Genomic DNA, 17,969 nt, shown 5'->3' on the forward strand with positions numbered 1-17,969 from the left:
ATCGTACAACTTGTCATGTTAAAAAAATCACCTCATGGAGCCCTTGGCATGAATACATAGTTACAAAGAAGGAGGATTTTCTAATTATAGGCTAAGATATTATATTAAATGGAGGTCTAGGAGCCGGGAAATTTACATATATATATGAGTTTCCTTTTTTCTTCTCTTCCAGACCTCAGCACTGTCTGCCAAGTCCTGTGAAAGTAACTCTCCATTCCCTGTTCACCCAGGCACTGCTGAGTGCTGCACCACAGAGGGCCTGGAACGAAAGCTCTGTATGGCTGCTCTGAAGCACCAGCCACAAGAATTCCCTACCTACGTGGAACCCACAAATGATGAAATCTGTGAGGCGTTCAGGAAAGATCCAAAGGAATTTGCTGATAAGTGAGCGCTTTCATCATAAATAGAACTTTAGGGCCTAAAATATCAGACATGACTCTAATCTAACCCCCAACTCTGTGGAAACACCTCTTCTACAGCAATCTGAACAAATTATGGTAACTTGACTGTCATCTAAGGCAGCCCATCTTCCCTTTGGTGTTGAGTTTAGAGAATGCCCTTCTCAGAGATAAAATCAATTTTCCCAAACTCTTATTAACCCTAATCCTATTATCTTAATCAGAATCACTTGAGTCTCCTGTCCACGGGATATATTTTCAAATATTTGACAGCCCCTGTGGTGATTTCCCTGATGCTAAGGATCATTGCGTATGTCACATGATAGAAGCAATTCTATTGCTGTACACATTTTAAATACTTAATGTCCAGTAAAGCATAAAAAATAAACAGCTTCTCTCTTCACTCCTATACATCCCAGAAACAAGTGACGTGGACATGTGAATATGACACATCTACTATATCAAGTAAACATGTAACCTGGAAATTTTTATTGTTTAACATGCATAAGGGGCCAGATTATACACTGGTTCTTTCTGTTAGTCTTGGAAGATCACAAAAATGAACAAAACTGGGGGAAAATACATTTATTAAAATAAGAAATATATACATATTCAAAAACCAGAAGCAATGTCATTCAAAGTGGTCACAAATTGTAAAAATTAGTAGGATTGCTCATTCCTGTCAATTTTCAAAGAGGATGTTGCCCAGAATTTCCGAGTCCCTTATAAATCTGAAAGGACATCTATTCTCAGAAATAGAAATTATTTATTCCAACAAATAAGTAATCTATGCATAAAAATTATCTAAAATAATAAACTGAGATCAATAAGGAAAAATAAATCTAGTAATTACACTCATTTTAATTAATTCAATTAGCAGCTTAATTAACAAGCAGCTACCATGGGTGATTCACCTGACTAGACATGAGGTGAATAAAGGGACGAATGGCCCCTCCTTTCACACAAACCACATAGAAATTTGTAAACCTATTTTTAGTGAATATACTGATTAATAGTGGCCAGTATTACAACATTTTCTCTAAATTCTTAGTGTTTTTTAGATATTAAAACTATAAATTAATGTAACATATATCTTTTCTCCATCAAAATACTTCCTAAAAAGCAGGTTTTTGGGGCCAAGCATGGTGGCTCACATCTGTAATCCTAGCACTTTGAGAGGCTGAAGTGGGAGGATCACTTGAGCCCAGGAGTTCGAGACCAACCTGGGCCAATTAGTGAGACCTAATTTCTACAAGAAATTTAAAAATTAGATGAGCATGGTGGCATACACCTGTAGTCCCAGCTACTCAGGAAGCTGAAGCAGGAGGATCACTTTGCCCAGGAAGTTGAGTGAGCTATGATTATATCAGTGTACTCCAGTCTGGATGACAGGGCAAGACACTGTCTCAAATAACAAAGTAGATTTTGTTTATTCACAAATTTTTTGACCAATTCTATTTTTTCCTCCACAGATTTATGTGGGAATATTCCACTAATTATGGACAAGCTCCTCTGTCACTTTTAGTCAGTTACACCAAGAATTATCTTTCTATGGTAGGGTCCTGCTGTACCTCTGAAAGCCCAACCGTATGCTTTTTGAAGGAGGTATGTCCCATTTTACTTATTCCATGTTTACGTTTTTTTCTTCTAATAGCATTCCTTTTAGATAATGGTAGGAATTGAGATTTTACAATCAGTAAAAGTTTATAAAATGCCTCCCTTGCATCTTCTTAATTGGAAAATAAAAGTAATACCTCTGGAAAAGTAATATCAATAAGTTCCTTTCATTAGTGTTCAGTTTCCTAGTCATTAAAAAATCATGAAATTAATAGTCCCTATTTTTGCCATTTATACGATATTCAATGAATCTTGACCATCTAATGAGATTCTTTCACTTGTTTTCTAGAGACTCCAGCTTAAATATTTATCACTTCTCACCACTCTGTCAAATAGAGTCTGTTCACAATATGCTGCTTATGGGGAGAAGAAATCAAGGCTCAGGTAAAGATTAAGTGCTATTGTCATACTTAGATGTTTGGTTCTGCACTATCTATCCATAATTTTAGGGTTTTTTAAGATGTCTATATTGAAAGATATAACACAGACTTTTCAGCTCCAATAATCTTCAAAAGTCTGGGCAAATTCTTCTTTTCTTTTCTCTATACAGGTTATGAACAATAAGGAAAAAGTTTATGTCATAAAACATGAGATTTGCTTTTAATCAATCTTTTCCATATAGTTAACCACTAGAAAATATTTTTTCAGTGTTTATATCAGCATATGTTGCAAACAAAAAAGCAAAAAACAAAAACAAACAAACAAAACCACAACCTTTTTGTTTATTACCTATTATTTGCCTTGCACAATTTATCTTGGAATGAGACATCTGAATTCTTACTTGTTGTATGAAGACTTGTGCTACACAGTATATATCTCTTGCCCTTCATTAATTTATTCTCATTAGTTATCTACCGTTGTATTAGTCTATTTTCACTCTGCTGATAAAGACATACCTGAAACTGGAGAATTTACAAAAGAAAGAGGTTGAATTGGACTAATAGTTCCACATGGCTGAGGAGGCCTCACAATCATGGTGGAAAGCAAGGAGGAGCAAGTCACATCTTGCGTGGATGGTAGCAGGCAACGAGAGAGCTTGAGCAGAGAAACTCCTGTTTTTAAAACCATCAGATCTCATGAGACTCATTCACTATCATGAGAACAGCGCAGGAAAGGCCTGCCCCAATAAATCAGTCACCTCCCACTGGATTCCTCCCATGACATGTGGAAATTGTGCGAGTTATAATTCAAGATGAGGTTTGTGTGGGGACACAGCCAAACCATATCATCCCACCCCTGTCACCTTCCAAATCTCATGTCCTCACATTTCAAAACTAATCATGCCTTCCCAACAGTCTCCCAAAGTCTTAACTCACTTCGGCATTAACTCAAAAGTCCACAGTACAATGTCTCATCCAAGACATGGCAAGTCCCTTCTGCCTATGAGCCTGTAAAATCAAAAGCAAGCTAGCTGCTTTCTAGATACAATGGGGGTATAGGCACTGGGTAAATGCAGTCATTACAAATGGGAGAAACTGGCCAAAACAAAGGGGCTACAGGCCCCATGGAAGTTCAAAATCCAATGAGGCAGTCAAATCTTAAAGGTCCAGAATGATCTCCTTTGACTCCATGTCTCATATCCAGGTCATGCTGATGCAACAGGTGGATTCCCATGGTCTTGGGAAGCTCCACCTCTGTGACTTTGCAGGAGACAGCCTCCCTCCCAACTGCTTTCAAAGGCTGGCGTTGAGCAGCTGTGGCTTTTCCAGGTGCACAGTGCAAGCTGTCAGTAGATCTACCATTCTGGGGTCTGGAGAATGGTGGCCCTCTTCTCACAGATCCACAAGGCAGTGCCCCGGTAGGGACTCTATTTGAAGGCTCCACACCCACATTTCCCTTCTGCACTGCCATAGCAGAAGTTCTCCATGAGAACCCTGCCCCTGCAGCAAACCTCTGCCTGGATATCCAAGTGTTTTCATACATCCTCTGAAATCTAGGCGGAAGTTCCCAAACCCCAGCTGTTGACTTCTGTGCACCCACAGGTCCAACACCACTTGGAAGCTGCCAAGGCTTGAGGCTTGCACCCTCCGAAGCCATGGCCCAAGCTCTACATTGGCCCCTTTCAGTCATGGCTGGAGCAGCTGGGACACAGGGCACCAAATCCCTAGATTGCACACAACATGGGAACCCTAAGCCTGGTCCACAAAAGCACTTTTTCCTCCTAGGTCTCCAGGCCTGTGATAGGATCAGCTGCTGTGAAGACTTCTGACATGCCTTGAATAGATTTTCCGTATTGTCCTGGGGATTAACATTCAGCTCCTTGTTACTTATGCAAATTTCTGCAGCCAGCTTCAATTTCTCCTCATAAAATGGGCTTTTCTTTTCTATCGCGTCGTCTGTCTGCAAGTTTTCCAAACTTGTATGCTCTGCTTACCTTGTGAAACTGAATGCCTTTAACAGCACTCAAATCACCTCTTGAATGCTTTGCTGCTTGGAAATTTCTTCTGCCAGATACCCTAAATCATTTTCCTCTAGTTCAAAGTTCCACAGATCTCTAGGGCAGGGGCAAAATGTCACCAATCTCTTTGCTAATACATAACAAGAGTCACCTTTGCTCCAGTTCCCAAAAAGTTCCTCATTTCCATCTGAGACCACCTTAGCCTGGACCTTATTGTCCATGTTGCTATTAGCATTTTGGGCAAAGCCATTCAACAAGTCTCTAGGAAGTTTCAAACTTTCCCACATCTTCCTGTCTTCTTTTGAACCCTCCAAACTGTTCCAACCTCCTCCTGTTACCCAGTTCCAAAGTCACTTCCATATTTTCCGCTATCTTTTCAGCAGCACCCCACTCCTGGTACCAATTTACTGTATTAGTCTGTTTTCATGCTGCTGATAAAGATATACCTGAGACTGGGCAATTTACAAAAGAAAGAGATTTAATTACTCACAGTTTCACGTGGCTGGGGAGGCCTCACAATCATGGTGGAAGTCAAGGAGGAGCAAATCATATCTTACATGGATGGTGGCAGCCAAAGAGAGAGTTTGTTCAGAGAAACTCCTGTTTTCAAAACCATCAGATCTTGTGAGACTCATTCACTATCATGAGAACAGCTCAGGAAAGACTGCCCCCATAATTCAATCACCTCCCACAGAGTTTCTCCCACCACATGTGGGAATTGTGGAAGTTACAATTAAAGATGAAATTTGTGTGGGGACACAGTCAAACCATTTCAACCTTATATTTGCAACCTTCACTTTGATTTTTGTATGACTACTGTTAACTCATATTTTAATTTTCATAGTTTCTGTGTTGCACTTCTCTCATACCTTCTCAAACATCTAGATTTACCAACTTTTTTCCCTCAGTACTTACAGTCTCTTTAACTCCTTCTACTATGCCCTACAAGCTTTTTTCCTCTAATGGTAATCAAAGAACTTCTTGCCAGCAATGCATAATAAGCTTCTGTAATGGGAATAGAAACTACTTTCTTGAGTTCTTTAAATATAAAATTATCTCAGAACTACTTGAATACTCAATGACACTTTCTCTAGTCCTTTCTTTAATTTTCCTTTTACATAGAGATAGTGTGTTTGGCAGGTAGAACAGAGGGAATTTATAATATAAAGCCACCATATATATTCCTTAGTCATTAAATGATACTTGTCTTTATGTCTAGAAATGTACTTAAAGGAAATAGCATTTGCTATGAACAGATTTAGCTACGAAATGTTACTACCACATTTTTACATTAGAAAATTAGAGATTTTCTAAATGTTCCAAGTTAATTATGATATATACATATTCTTTTTAAAGGCTACATAATAATCCACTGTATGTGTATACCATATTTTCTTTATTCATCTGTCAATGGACAATTGGATGGCTTTTGCCTCTTGGTTATTACATAATATATTGCTAAAATTATATAATAAAGAAATGTTTAATGAAAACTATAAAACATTGCTAAAAGAAATCTATAAAGAGCCGGGCGTGGTGGCTCATGCCTGTAATCCCAGCACTTTGGGAGGCTGAGGTGGGTGGATCGCAAGGGCAGGAGTTCGAGATCAGCCTGGCCAATGTGGTGAAACCCTGTCTCTACTAAAAATACAAAACTAAGCCAGGCGGGTGGTGGTGCCTGTAGTCCCAGCTACTCAGGAGGCTGAGGCAGGAGAATCACTGGAACCCAAGAGGCAGAGGTTGCAGTGAGCCGAGATCATGCCATTGCACTCTAGCCTGGGCGACAGAGTGAGATTTTGTCTCAAAAAAAAAAAAAAAAGAAAGAAAGAAAGAAATCTAAAAAGATGGAAATAAATGGAAGGATATCACATGCTTATGGTTTGGAAGACCTAACACTGTTTAAATGAGAGCAATCCAGAGACTCGATGCAATCCCTATCAAAATCTTAATGCCATTTTCTGCAGAAATAGAAGAAAACATCCTAAAATACTCAAGAGTTCCCAAGTAGCCAAAATAATCTTGAAAACAGAACAAACTTGAAGGTCTAACACTTTTGATTTTAAAACATTCTACAAAGCAACAGTAATTAAGACAGTGTGATGCTGGCATGAAGACAGATATATAGGCCAATAGAACAGACTAGAGAGTCCAGAAATAAACTTTTGCATATATGGCCAAATGATTTTCAGCAAGGGTGCCAAGATTACATAATGGGGTTAAAAGATAGTCTCTTCAAAAAATGGTGCTGGGGAAATCACATACCTCCATGCAAAAGAATGAGGTTGGAACTTTATATAATGTACAAAAATTAATTCAAAAATGGATTGAAGACCCAAATGTTAAGACCTAAAACTATAAAACTCCTAGAAGAAAACATAGGAGAAAAGCTTTCAGGATTTTGGATTTGGCAATGATTTCTTGAATATGACACCCAAGTACAGGCAACAAAAGCATAAACAAACAAATAGAACTACAACAAACTTTAAAACTTCTACATATCAAATGACACAATTAACAGGGCAAAAAGGCAACCTACAGAATGGAGAAAATATTTACAAATCATGTATCTGATAAGGGTTTAACATTCGGAATATACAAGAAACTTCTATAACTCAACAACAGAAACCAAGTAACTTAATTAAAATAGGGATAAAAGGCTTGAATAAACAATTATTGAAAGAAAATATACTAATGTCCAATAAACATATGAAAAGATGCTCAACATCACTAACCTTAAGATACATGCAAATCAAGTCTACTACCATACCACTCTGAACACACCCAATCTCATCTGATCTCAGAAGCTAAATAGGGTCAGGCCTGGTTTGTATAATAATTGGATAGGAGAAATGCAAACCATAACCACAGTGAGGTATCACTTTACACCCATGAGGATAATCACTATCAAAAGAACAGAAATTGGCAAATGTTAGCAAAGATGCATAGAAATTGGAATGCTTGTACACTGTTGGTAGGAATGTAAAATGGTGCAATCATTATGGAAAACAGTATGGAAGTCCCTCAAAACATTAAAAATAGAATTAACATGTAAACCATCAATTCCACTTCTGGGTATATATCTTAAAAATTCAAAGCAGGATCTCAAAGAGATTTGCACTTCCATGTTCACTGCAAAATTATTCACTATAGCCAAGAGGTGGAAGCAACCCATATGTCCATCAACAGATGAATGGATAAAGACAATGTGGCATATACATACAATGGAATATTATGTAGCCTAAAAAAAGAAGAAAATCCTGTCACATGCTACAAGGATGAACCTTGAGGACTTTCATTATGCTAAGTGAAATATGCCAGTCTCAAAAGGATAAATACTCTATAATTCTACTCATATGAAGTATTTAAAGTAATCAAAATCACAAAGACAGAAAATGAAAAGGTGGTTGCCAAGGGACTGGAGGATATTGGAGGGGAAGTGGGAGCAAAGCAAATCAGTGTTTAATGAGTATAGTTTGAGTTTTGCATGAGCAAAATTTCTAGAGATCTGTTGCAAAGCAATGTAAATATACTTAAACACTGAATGTATACCTTAAAAATGGTTAAGATAGTAAATTTAATGTCATTTTCACCTCAATTTTTAAAAATAATATTTAATCATATTCATGATATATTAGGAATATTAATATAGAAAAAAATACTTAATGATATTCCTTGTATATTAAGTGAAAAAGACAAATATGAGAATAGTATAGCATATCATTCACAAAGAAAATATTTAAAGGTTGCACATCCAAAATATGAACATTTATTAACTCTGTGATATAAAGCTATAGGTCTCTATAGTTTCTAAAAGAATTTATAACACACACTTTTTACAATTCTGTGAGAGGCCAGAACAATACAACCTTGGCCTTATGAATAGAGAGAAAGAGACATTTGTGATTTCTTCATTGATGCTTTGGATCTAACATTTTAAAGACTTTTGCCTCTTGGTTATTACATAATATATTGCTAAAATTATATAATAAAGAAATGTTTAATGAAAACTATAAAACATTGCTAAAAGAAATCTATAAAGAGCCGGGCGTGGTGGCTCATGCCTGTAATCCCAGCACTTTGGGAGGCTGAGGTGGGTGGATCGCAAGGGCAGGAGTGCTTTCACTATGTAGATCTGGCAAGAAGAGAAGCTGCATTTGAGAACTGAAAATTTGAAAATATTCATTAGGGATCTCTTGATCTTGAGTCTGTGGCTTGGGTACATAAGATCTATTGCATGGCAGATGTGCTCCCATGCATCTCTTGAGGTCAAGGAGTTGAAACTGTGATATTATTTCTCCAAAGAGTGTGTTCATCATGAAACCAAGGAAACTGAGAATGTTGATAAGCTAACAAATTTACTTTTAACTGTTTAGCAATCTCATAAAGTTAGCCCAAAAAGTGCCTACTGCTGATCTGGAGCATGTTTTGCCACTAGCTGAAGATGTTACTAACATCCTCTCCAAATGCTGTGAGTCTGCCTCTGAAGATTGTATGGCCAAAGAGGTAAGACAATCTTTATTATCATTATCACCATGTGCCAGGTATTGAGTGCCAAGTACTGAGTGCCAGGTACTCTTCTAAGCTCTATTTCATATGCATTATCCTAACAGATGCTCACATGTATCCTGTGAAATATAAATAATTCTTAACATCACTGTACAGGTGAAAAAACAGAAGATTAGCAAGGGTCAATAATTTGAGATCACACTACTAGTAAGTGGCAAAGACCATATGCAAAGATAAGATTATCTGATTCTCAAGACCTTATGCTACTTGCACTGTATGGTATTCATTACCACATATGGTCATTTAAATTTAATTATAATTAAAGTTAAACATATATATTTAAGTTGAATATGATTTAAAATTCAATTCTTCAGTTATACTAACTGCATTTCAAATGGACAATGGTAGGAGCTACTACTGTTTTTATTATACTTTTTATAATTTGATGCCCATCTCAAATTTTTTTTGCCATTTTTCATTTTCATAATCCTTTAAAATGATTTAAATTTGAATAATTGCTTTAGCTGAAGGTCAGTCTCCAAGGTCTTGTCAATCTCTGTAGTAATAGATACATTGTGTCACCTTGTCTTTTTCCATTAAAAATGCATGTCTGTGTTAATAGATGTTTTTCTATAAGGATTTATAATGGCTAAATAGGATTCTGTTGCCTATGTCCATGTCGTGTATTACATCTATCTACCCAGACACACCATATTTTTATTTTACTAATCCTCTATTGTATTTAGGTTGTGTTGATTTTTTTAAACATTTTAATAAAATGCAATGTTGCACTTAATAGCCTTATAGTTGTCCTTTTATCCATAATTATTTTCTAAGTATAAATTCTTAAAAATAGAATTGTACATTTTTAAGACTTTTAGTACATATTGACAAATTGCCTTTCCAAATATTGTACCAATTTTCTTTCTGAGAGTATTCATACCGACTTTCATAAATGTGATGCCAAAGCTTGTAAGCCTATGTAATTCTTATTTTTAATTAGACTATCAGGAGACTAACAATGCACAAATTAACCGTTCGTTCTGTAGCTGCCTGAACACACAGTAAAACTCTGTGACAATTTATCCAAAAAGAATTCTAAGTTTGAAGAGTGTTGTCAAGAAAAAACAGCCATGGACATTTTTGTGTGCACTTACTTCATGCCAGCTGCACAACCCCCCGAGCTTCCAGAGGTGGAGCTGCCCACAAACAAAGATGTGTGTGATCAAGGAAACACCAAAGTCATGGATAAGTAAGTAGAGGTGATGTGAAAACGTGTTCCCATTTTAAGTTCATCTGGACAAAAAGTGGAGGCCAGCCAGACAGAGGGAAGGTATGCTATCACTCATTTCAAACACAAGCAAAGTACTACTTTTATGCTTTTCATGGACTTTAAGTATTTGTTAATTGATTGTAAATGACTAAAATTTGTAAAACACCATAATCAATTGAGTGTGATAGAAAGATTTTGGGTAGGGAGAAAGGAGCTTAGAGTTCCTAATTCTGCCTTCTCTGATTCTTGTGCACTGCCAAAAGAAGTGACTTGACAATTCTGAACTTCAGTCTATTGTTAATTAATTTGAAAATGTTAATACTTGCCTTATTTAGCATACAGATTGCTAATAAGAAATGCATGTAGAAATGTCAGTGAAAGTAAATGTGAAAACACATATTTGTATACAATGCTGAACACATGTAAAATGTATCACGTAACCAGAAATATTTTTAATATTATTAACTAGTTTTATCATATTAATTCTGGCTCAAAATCACAAATCAAAAGCCTAAAGTATACTAAACTTTTGGACAATAAGCATTTGATACAAATAAAAGAGATAGCAAGCATAGAATATTTTTTCTTAGCATTATCGATATTCATTTTCATTAAATTTAAAAAGAGATTTAATGCAAAGAAATGGTAAACTTTTGTCTTGTTTCATCCAGCTAAAAAAAGAAGTAAGATAAATATACCATGGTTTGAATAGATGTGTATGCATCATCATGGCATAAAAATATTTCACAAATAGTTTGAAGCCACAGGTTGAAATATCAATTAGCAATATCAGATGGCAGAAGTTATATAGGACTGAAACTTTAATTTACATTTTTCTAAACGTTTATTGTTTATATAAGTGCATAGACAGCAGTGGGATAAGACATAATGAAATAATTTACACAAACCTATTTTCACAGAAAAGCCTTTTGAAGTACCCACTTGATGTTTTATATGGGGTCAATTGTATTATGCTTGCACAAAGACAGTTCCATATGCATTTGAAGTAAATATGTTTACATATAATATATTTAAATGTATATTATAAGCAAAGCTTTAGTTCAATATTGACTAGTCACGATAGCAAGTATTAGTAGCTTGTATCTCAATGAAAGTATTTTATAATCCAAAGCCTGTTGATTTAGAGTCAGTCTGAGCTAAATCTCTTCTTTTTAATTAAGATGCAGAAACCAAGTGCTCTGCCTTTATGACAGATATTTCACATTTCAAAATGTAGGCCGGGCACGGTGGCTCATCCCCACAATCCCAGCACTTTGGGAGGCTGACTCAGGCAGATCACTTGAGGTCAAAATTTCCAGACCACCCTGGCCAAACCTGGTGAAACCCTATCTCCACTGAAAATACAAAAATTAGTCGAGCATGGTGGCAGGCACTTATAATCCCAGCTACTTGGGAGGCTGAGGCATGAGAATCGCTTGAACCCGGGAGGCAGAGGTTGCAGTGAGCCAAGATGGTGCCACTTCACTCCAAACTGGGTGACAGAGGGAGACTCTGTCACAAAAAAAAAAAAAAGTAAATATATAACACATATCTCCTTTTCTCTCGCATGCTAGGTATACATTTGAACTAAGCAGAAGAACTCATCTTCCAGAAGTATTCCTCGTTAAAGTACTTGAGCCAACCCTAAAAAGCCTTGGTGAATGCTGTGATGTTGAAGACTCAACTACCTGTTTTAATACTAAGGTATATTTGCTAGATTTTCTTTATCAAGCACATAGATCAAGGGTTGGAAAATTATAGTTCATGAGCCAAAACTTGCTCACTGCCTACTTTTATATGGCCTACAAACTAAGAATAGAAGAATGGTTTTACATTTTTACATTGTTGGGAAAAAAGCAAGAGAACATCAGTATCTCACGACCCATGAAAATTATACAAAGTTCAAATTTCAGTGTTCATACATTAACTTCCACTGGGACACAGTCATCCTCGTTGTTTCTGCAAAGCTTACAACTGCTTCTGTACAGAGTTGAGCAGTTGCAACAAAGACCATATATGGCCTGCAAACCCTAAAATATTTATTATCCTGCCTTTCGTAGAAAACATTTGCCAATGCTTAATGTATATAATACTCATACTGATACAATATTTGGAATTTTGGTTTAATGGCCAGATGGGACAACATTTCAAGACAAATAATTTTGTTATGCAATTATTGTTTTCTTACAGGGCCCTCTACTAAAGCAGGAACTATCTTCTTTCATTGACAAGGGACAAAAACTATGTGCAGGTTATTCAGAAAACACATTTACCGAGTACAAGAAAAAGTAAGAAACTTGTTCTGGCTGTATCCTCCAAGTTTATCAGTAATATTTTCTTAGTACTACGAATTGAAAGCATAGCTGAACACTTAAGCTTGTCTTCAGTGAACAACAAAAAAAAGGAGGTTCAATTAGGAGTTTTTTAAAGTAGTCAGAATCTCATAGAGTGGAATAATAGACATTGGAGACCCCAAAAGGTGGGAGGGTAGGAGAGGGGTGAAGGATAAGGAACTCCCTATTGGATACAGTGTACATTATTTGGGTAATGGTTACACTAAAAACCTAGACTTCACTATGCAATACATCCATGTAACAAAAATGCCCTTGTACCCCCTAAATCGTTTTATTTTTTAAAAAGTAGTTCGAATCTAACATCTGTATAGGAATAAGCTAAGTTTTTCTGGGGGGAAAATGTCATGTTTATCAAGTGAGCGGCCAATTAAAACAGCCACAAAAATATAGATTACAAAATCTATCTGCAGGAACTTGATTCAAAATGGCAAAATGAGCACATAACTTAGCAATATTCTTACCCCAGAATTTTCTGTAGATATTGCTGTACAAAATTGAGGACCTATAAAACTGCTAAAAGTATTATCTAACTTCATGGCATATTGCCTGGCAAGAAGACCCGAACTTTCAATCAAGCATACTGTCAGCCATCAACAACATATATACCCTATAAATTAGAAATAGAAATGTTAACTACTAATAATGTTATATAATAGTCATTTTTCTCAATTAAGACAAGGAAAAAGCATTTTCTATAAATAGACATTAACAGTAAAATAATCGGCCACAATAAGGAAAGAAGTGGTACTGGGTTCTTGGGGAAAGTCTCCATTGAGAAGACCATGTCATTTTTCCTAACTTTAGTAAATTTCTCAGATCCTATTCCCTACCCGTCAACTTTTTTTTTTTTTTTTTTTTTTTGCATCCTCTGAGTCTCTTCTAGTCTCATTTGCACCCCTCAGCAGCTCAAACCTACTTGTTTCAACAATGCTTTTATGAACTAACTGGTCACCCTTACCCTTTTCTCCCTTCTCAGCATCCATTCTTGCCAAGCCCAACTCTAGATTTGCTTGGGTCTCCTTATCTCCAATTGCCCAACGCTGGGCTGGCAAGCATTTCCTGAAAGTCATAAAACCAAGCTGAGTTGTTCATTATGGTAGTGGAGAGATGCCGAGATCATCAATTGTTCAAATTGAAAGAATCAGGACATATCAAGTCCTATCACCATCCTAAAAGAGAGATGGAGAGTTCATTTTTAGCAGAGCTAAAAATAAGAGCCAAAGTTTCCTTACTCCCATATCAGTGTTTTCCAATATAGTGAGTTGAGAAGTAGGTAAACTGAGGGCGAAATTATATAAATTATGAGAGAAAAAGGGGCATTAAGGTGGTATAAGGTCTTGTAAAGGAAATACTCTTTAAGGAATTTGAAATCTAAAACTGAAGAGAAGGTGAAAGGTTAGGAAAAAATAGAAAAGGGACTCTTCTATGTTGAAATAATGAGGAAATGAAAGAAGACTGGAATTTCAATTCAGCAGCGATTTGTATGTTTACTTTTATGACCTCGAAGAGGCGTATGTTTCACTTTCTGATCTCAAATTGACTATTCTATACCACAGGTACAGAATTTTCTTGAGACAGGCATGTATTTCATCTGAAATGGCTATTATTTTGCATTAGAAAGTTGTATAAAATAAATACATGTAGTAAGACCTTACATTTAAATGGTTTTTCAGACTGGCAGAGCAACTAAGAGCAAAATTGCCCGATGCCACACCCACGGAACTGGCAGAGCTGGTTAACAAGCGCGCAAAATTTGCCTCCAACTGCTGTTTCACAAACTCACCTCCTCTTTACTGTGGTTCAGAGGTAGGAAAATGTAACCCTCTACTTAATACAGCAGAATCTTTTAAGAATGTATGCACTCAGATCTACTTATTTCTTTCCTGTTATTGAGATCTCATTTTGTGACAGGCTTTTCCTGGTGTTATTATAACTTGGCTGTCTTTGCAATGAAAGTAAAAAACATAACTGCTTTCATGTTATGCTCATTTAAAAGCAAGTTGAGGTAGTTGTAAAACTTAGGAAATTTTATACTTTTTTAAGAAACAAAAAAGTCTGTGAATACAGGCAACAAAATATGTGTAGTGTTTTATGAATTGTGAGTTGGAACCTAATAACAGCCTTTTTAAATGAAAAAGAGAAGAATAAGAATACAGTGAAAACATCAGAGTTCATTACCTTCACATAGTGAAGGTAAACTGCATTTCATATATCTGTATGTGTGTTTATATAGATATATACATATGCATATATAGGTAGGTAGATTGATAAAAAGAAGTACTTTAGAAAAATGGGGTCATATCATACCTTCTATTAATATGTCAATTATAAAAATATTGCATTTAATTTTGTTTTAATATGACATAAGAAAAAATGCAACTGAAGAATTTCTAAAGGTCACAAATGTTTCATTACTATAAGAGTTATTTTCTAAAAACTAAAAATGATTTTTAAAAATATTAAAATTTTATTCATTTTTTTATTACAAATTTCTTTTTTAGACACTATCCGTTGGCTCCAAACTCTGAAAGCTAAAGATATTAGAACTCCTATATATCTTCCAGTTTCCCTCCCTACTCCCCCCAATTTTGGATAGTTCTTGGATTCATCTTTCCTTAAATGTCCCTTCCCCTCATCCCTGTCTCCCCTTTTTCTTCCTTCCCCTCCCGCTTCCTGGTTCAGGTCCAATATTGTTAACAGTAAAATAACCCCTTCCCCAATCCCCTCCTTCTTTCTCTCTTTCCCCTTCTCTCCCGTAAATGTATTTCCATAGTTGCCAGATCATTTATTTTTTAATTTGTGCAAAACACGGGCAGTTCCGGCCAGAACTTTTTGTTTTCTCTGATAGTATTAATAGATGAATTAGTGTTTATCTAATCACTGCATCTGAGGCCTATTGGTTGTCTCCTACAAACCACAGTGTTATGTTGGTATCTTGTATTCTGCCCATCTTTATATGGACTGAAGGTGTGAGAGAGGGGAGGAGACCTCAGGTAGATTGTGTGGGCCTATTGTTAGCAGACCTGAGCTATGCTTAGACTTCTGAGATTTCAAGTGTCTTGTACTAAGATTTCTTTCACCAAGTCAGTATCTGCCCTATTCTCATGGGGAGGGGTGTGTTTTGCTGGCCTTTTTCAGAAAATGTCAGCCCATATGTTCACATCCTCCATTTTACCTGTTACTCTCCAGCAAGCATTTCATTTTTTTAGAAGAGTCAAAAGACAAAAACAACACTTCATTTCACTTTACTGCTTATTTGGAGACATTAGTAATAACTCCAAGAATTGTGTTTTCTTGCCCACCCTATTTCTCAAATATAGAGGCAGGGTTAGGAATAATTCTATGCCATACCAAATGCTACTTAGGTTAAATGATTTCATGCCAATTAGAAGCCCTTAAGCCCTTGTTTTGCTTGTTTGTTTGTTTGTTTGTTTTGAGATGAAGTTTCGTTCTGTCACCCAGGCTGGAGTGCAGTGGTGAGATCTCAGCTCACTGCAACCTCCACCTCCTGGGCTCAAGTGATTCTCCTGCCTCAGCCTCCTGAGTAGTTGGGATTATAGGTGCGCACCAACATGCCCAGCTAATTTTTGTATTTTTAGTAGAGATGGGGTTTCACCATGTTGGCCAGGCTGGTCTGGAACTCCTGCCCTCAAGGCCCACCTGGGCCTCCCAAAGTGCTGGGATTACAGGAGTGAGCCACCCACCGTGCCTGGCCAGAAGCCCCTTTCTATAAATTAAATAATTTAAGAATTTACCTGAAGTTTTGTTCATCTATCAGCCGCGAAAGCAATAAAGCCTAGCTTCTGTTAGACTGAATTTAAAAATATCCAAGAACTTAATTTTTAAAAAAGCAGGTCACAGAAGTATAAATGCTCAAAGAAAACTATAAAGATCATCTAGTGTAATTTCTCACTCAGTTAATTCCTTCCAGAGGTGCATTCAGCCTCCATTTAAATATAGTCAATTTATCTACTCCTAGGAGTCGAAACAGAAATGGCCGATTTCATTGCCAGATAGCTGCATTATGAGAACATTCTTCTGTAAATTAAGCTGTGATATTCCCTTTGTAATTTCTCCTGCAATCACCCCAGCTTTCTCAATCAACTAGAAAATGTCTATTCTCTCTTCGCAATAGCAGCTTTTTTATACTTGAAGTGGCTTTTTAAAAATTAAGCTGTGTAAAGTATTTTTTTAAAGTATTGGGCTATGCATTCCAAATTTCTTAATATTCATATTGTAGTAAAGTTTTATTTGTTTTGTTGTGTTTTGTTTTGTTTTATTTTATTGTGCAGTGCCTAAGAAAAAAGTCTTAGTTTGACAAATGGAGCTACATCTTTTTCTAATGTCCTCCTTATAGCCTTAGGGATTCTGGTTTCTTTTCTAATTTCCATATTTACACTCTGGTCCAAAACCTATTTGCTAATCTTGTTTGTAACAATTTATAAAGTCAGAATTCCAGATGGCGAGAGTACAGTAGAATAAAAGTCTTTTCTTTAAATTCCACTGACAAATATGCCATCTTAATTGTTCATTAAAATTCAAACTAAGATTCTCAACATAAAAACAGAAGAAGCTGGATTGTCAGAATATTTTGGTCATTGTGGGCATTAAAACATTTTTAGCATAAAATAATTAATTAATCTGAACAGTTCCTTCCTTTCATACCAAGTTGTTTTTGGTAACCTAAATATAGTATCAATTTAGGTGGCCTTAACCTAGAAAAATAAAATCACTTTACATAGAAGTTGTTTGCTACCAGAAAAATTTGCTCTGAGAGTCTGTTATTATGACAGAAAAAGAAAACAGTCTAAATGTCTTTTAGATTCTATAAGAAATGTCACTTTTGAAACCTTCCCTGTGCTTTTGTTATTTGTCTATACAGATATGCACTGTCCTGCCTGACATCATACAAAACAAACTGAGCTTTAAGCGCAAATTCATGCTTCCTAAAAGCCCCTGGTTTTTCATTTCTTTGAGTTGGTTTTCAATATATTTTTCATTATAACATATTGCCATTCAAATCACTACAATGATGAGAAGGCAGGTTTATAGCTCTCTCTCTTCTTGCTTTATCGCTAGTAAATTTATAGCAGCTGAGTAGCCTATCTTTCAGTAATTGCTAAAGTAGGGTGAGATGAATGCAGTTGTTGAGATACTTGTGCACATTTGATTATTCAGAGCACTCAGAGATTAAATCCTCTAGTATTTCAATTAGCCTTCTGATTGCCTTTGTAAACTGATCTCATAGCTAGGTATGCAAGTTCACCCCTCCTTTCTGACTTCACGTTAGTGCAACATCCATTTGAACAGCATTCTCTTTAATTTCCAATGCCTAATGTGAATGTCCCATTTGTCCTATAATATTTGGATCCTAATTTGTGAGATCTCTTTGTCATATATTTGCTTGAAAAAATTTTCCTTAA

General features: G+C 36.1%; 1 protein-coding gene across 1 annotated transcript in view; it reads left to right on the forward strand.

Moving 5' to 3' along the window:
- GC (GC vitamin D binding protein) overlaps nucleotides 1-17,969 on the forward strand; it is a 43,728-nt gene that overhangs the window by 18,316 nt on the left and 7,443 nt on the right. The window contains exons 4-11 of the mRNA XM_005555104.3: nucleotides 173-384; nucleotides 1,871-2,003; nucleotides 2,305-2,399; nucleotides 8,787-8,916; nucleotides 9,969-10,171; nucleotides 11,767-11,896; nucleotides 12,383-12,480; nucleotides 14,220-14,352. Of these exons, the coding sequence (XP_005555161.2) occupies nucleotides 173-384; nucleotides 1,871-2,003; nucleotides 2,305-2,399; nucleotides 8,787-8,916; nucleotides 9,969-10,171; nucleotides 11,767-11,896; nucleotides 12,383-12,480; nucleotides 14,220-14,352 (1,134 nt within the window). The remainder of the gene's footprint in view (nucleotides 1-172; nucleotides 385-1,870; nucleotides 2,004-2,304; nucleotides 2,400-8,786; nucleotides 8,917-9,968; nucleotides 10,172-11,766; nucleotides 11,897-12,382; nucleotides 12,481-14,219; nucleotides 14,353-17,969) is intronic.

The sequence above is a fragment of the Macaca fascicularis genome, chromosome 5, assembly GCF_037993035.2.
Source record: "Macaca fascicularis isolate 582-1 chromosome 5, T2T-MFA8v1.1".
Classification (NCBI taxonomy): domain Eukaryota; kingdom Metazoa; phylum Chordata; class Mammalia; order Primates; family Cercopithecidae; genus Macaca; species Macaca fascicularis.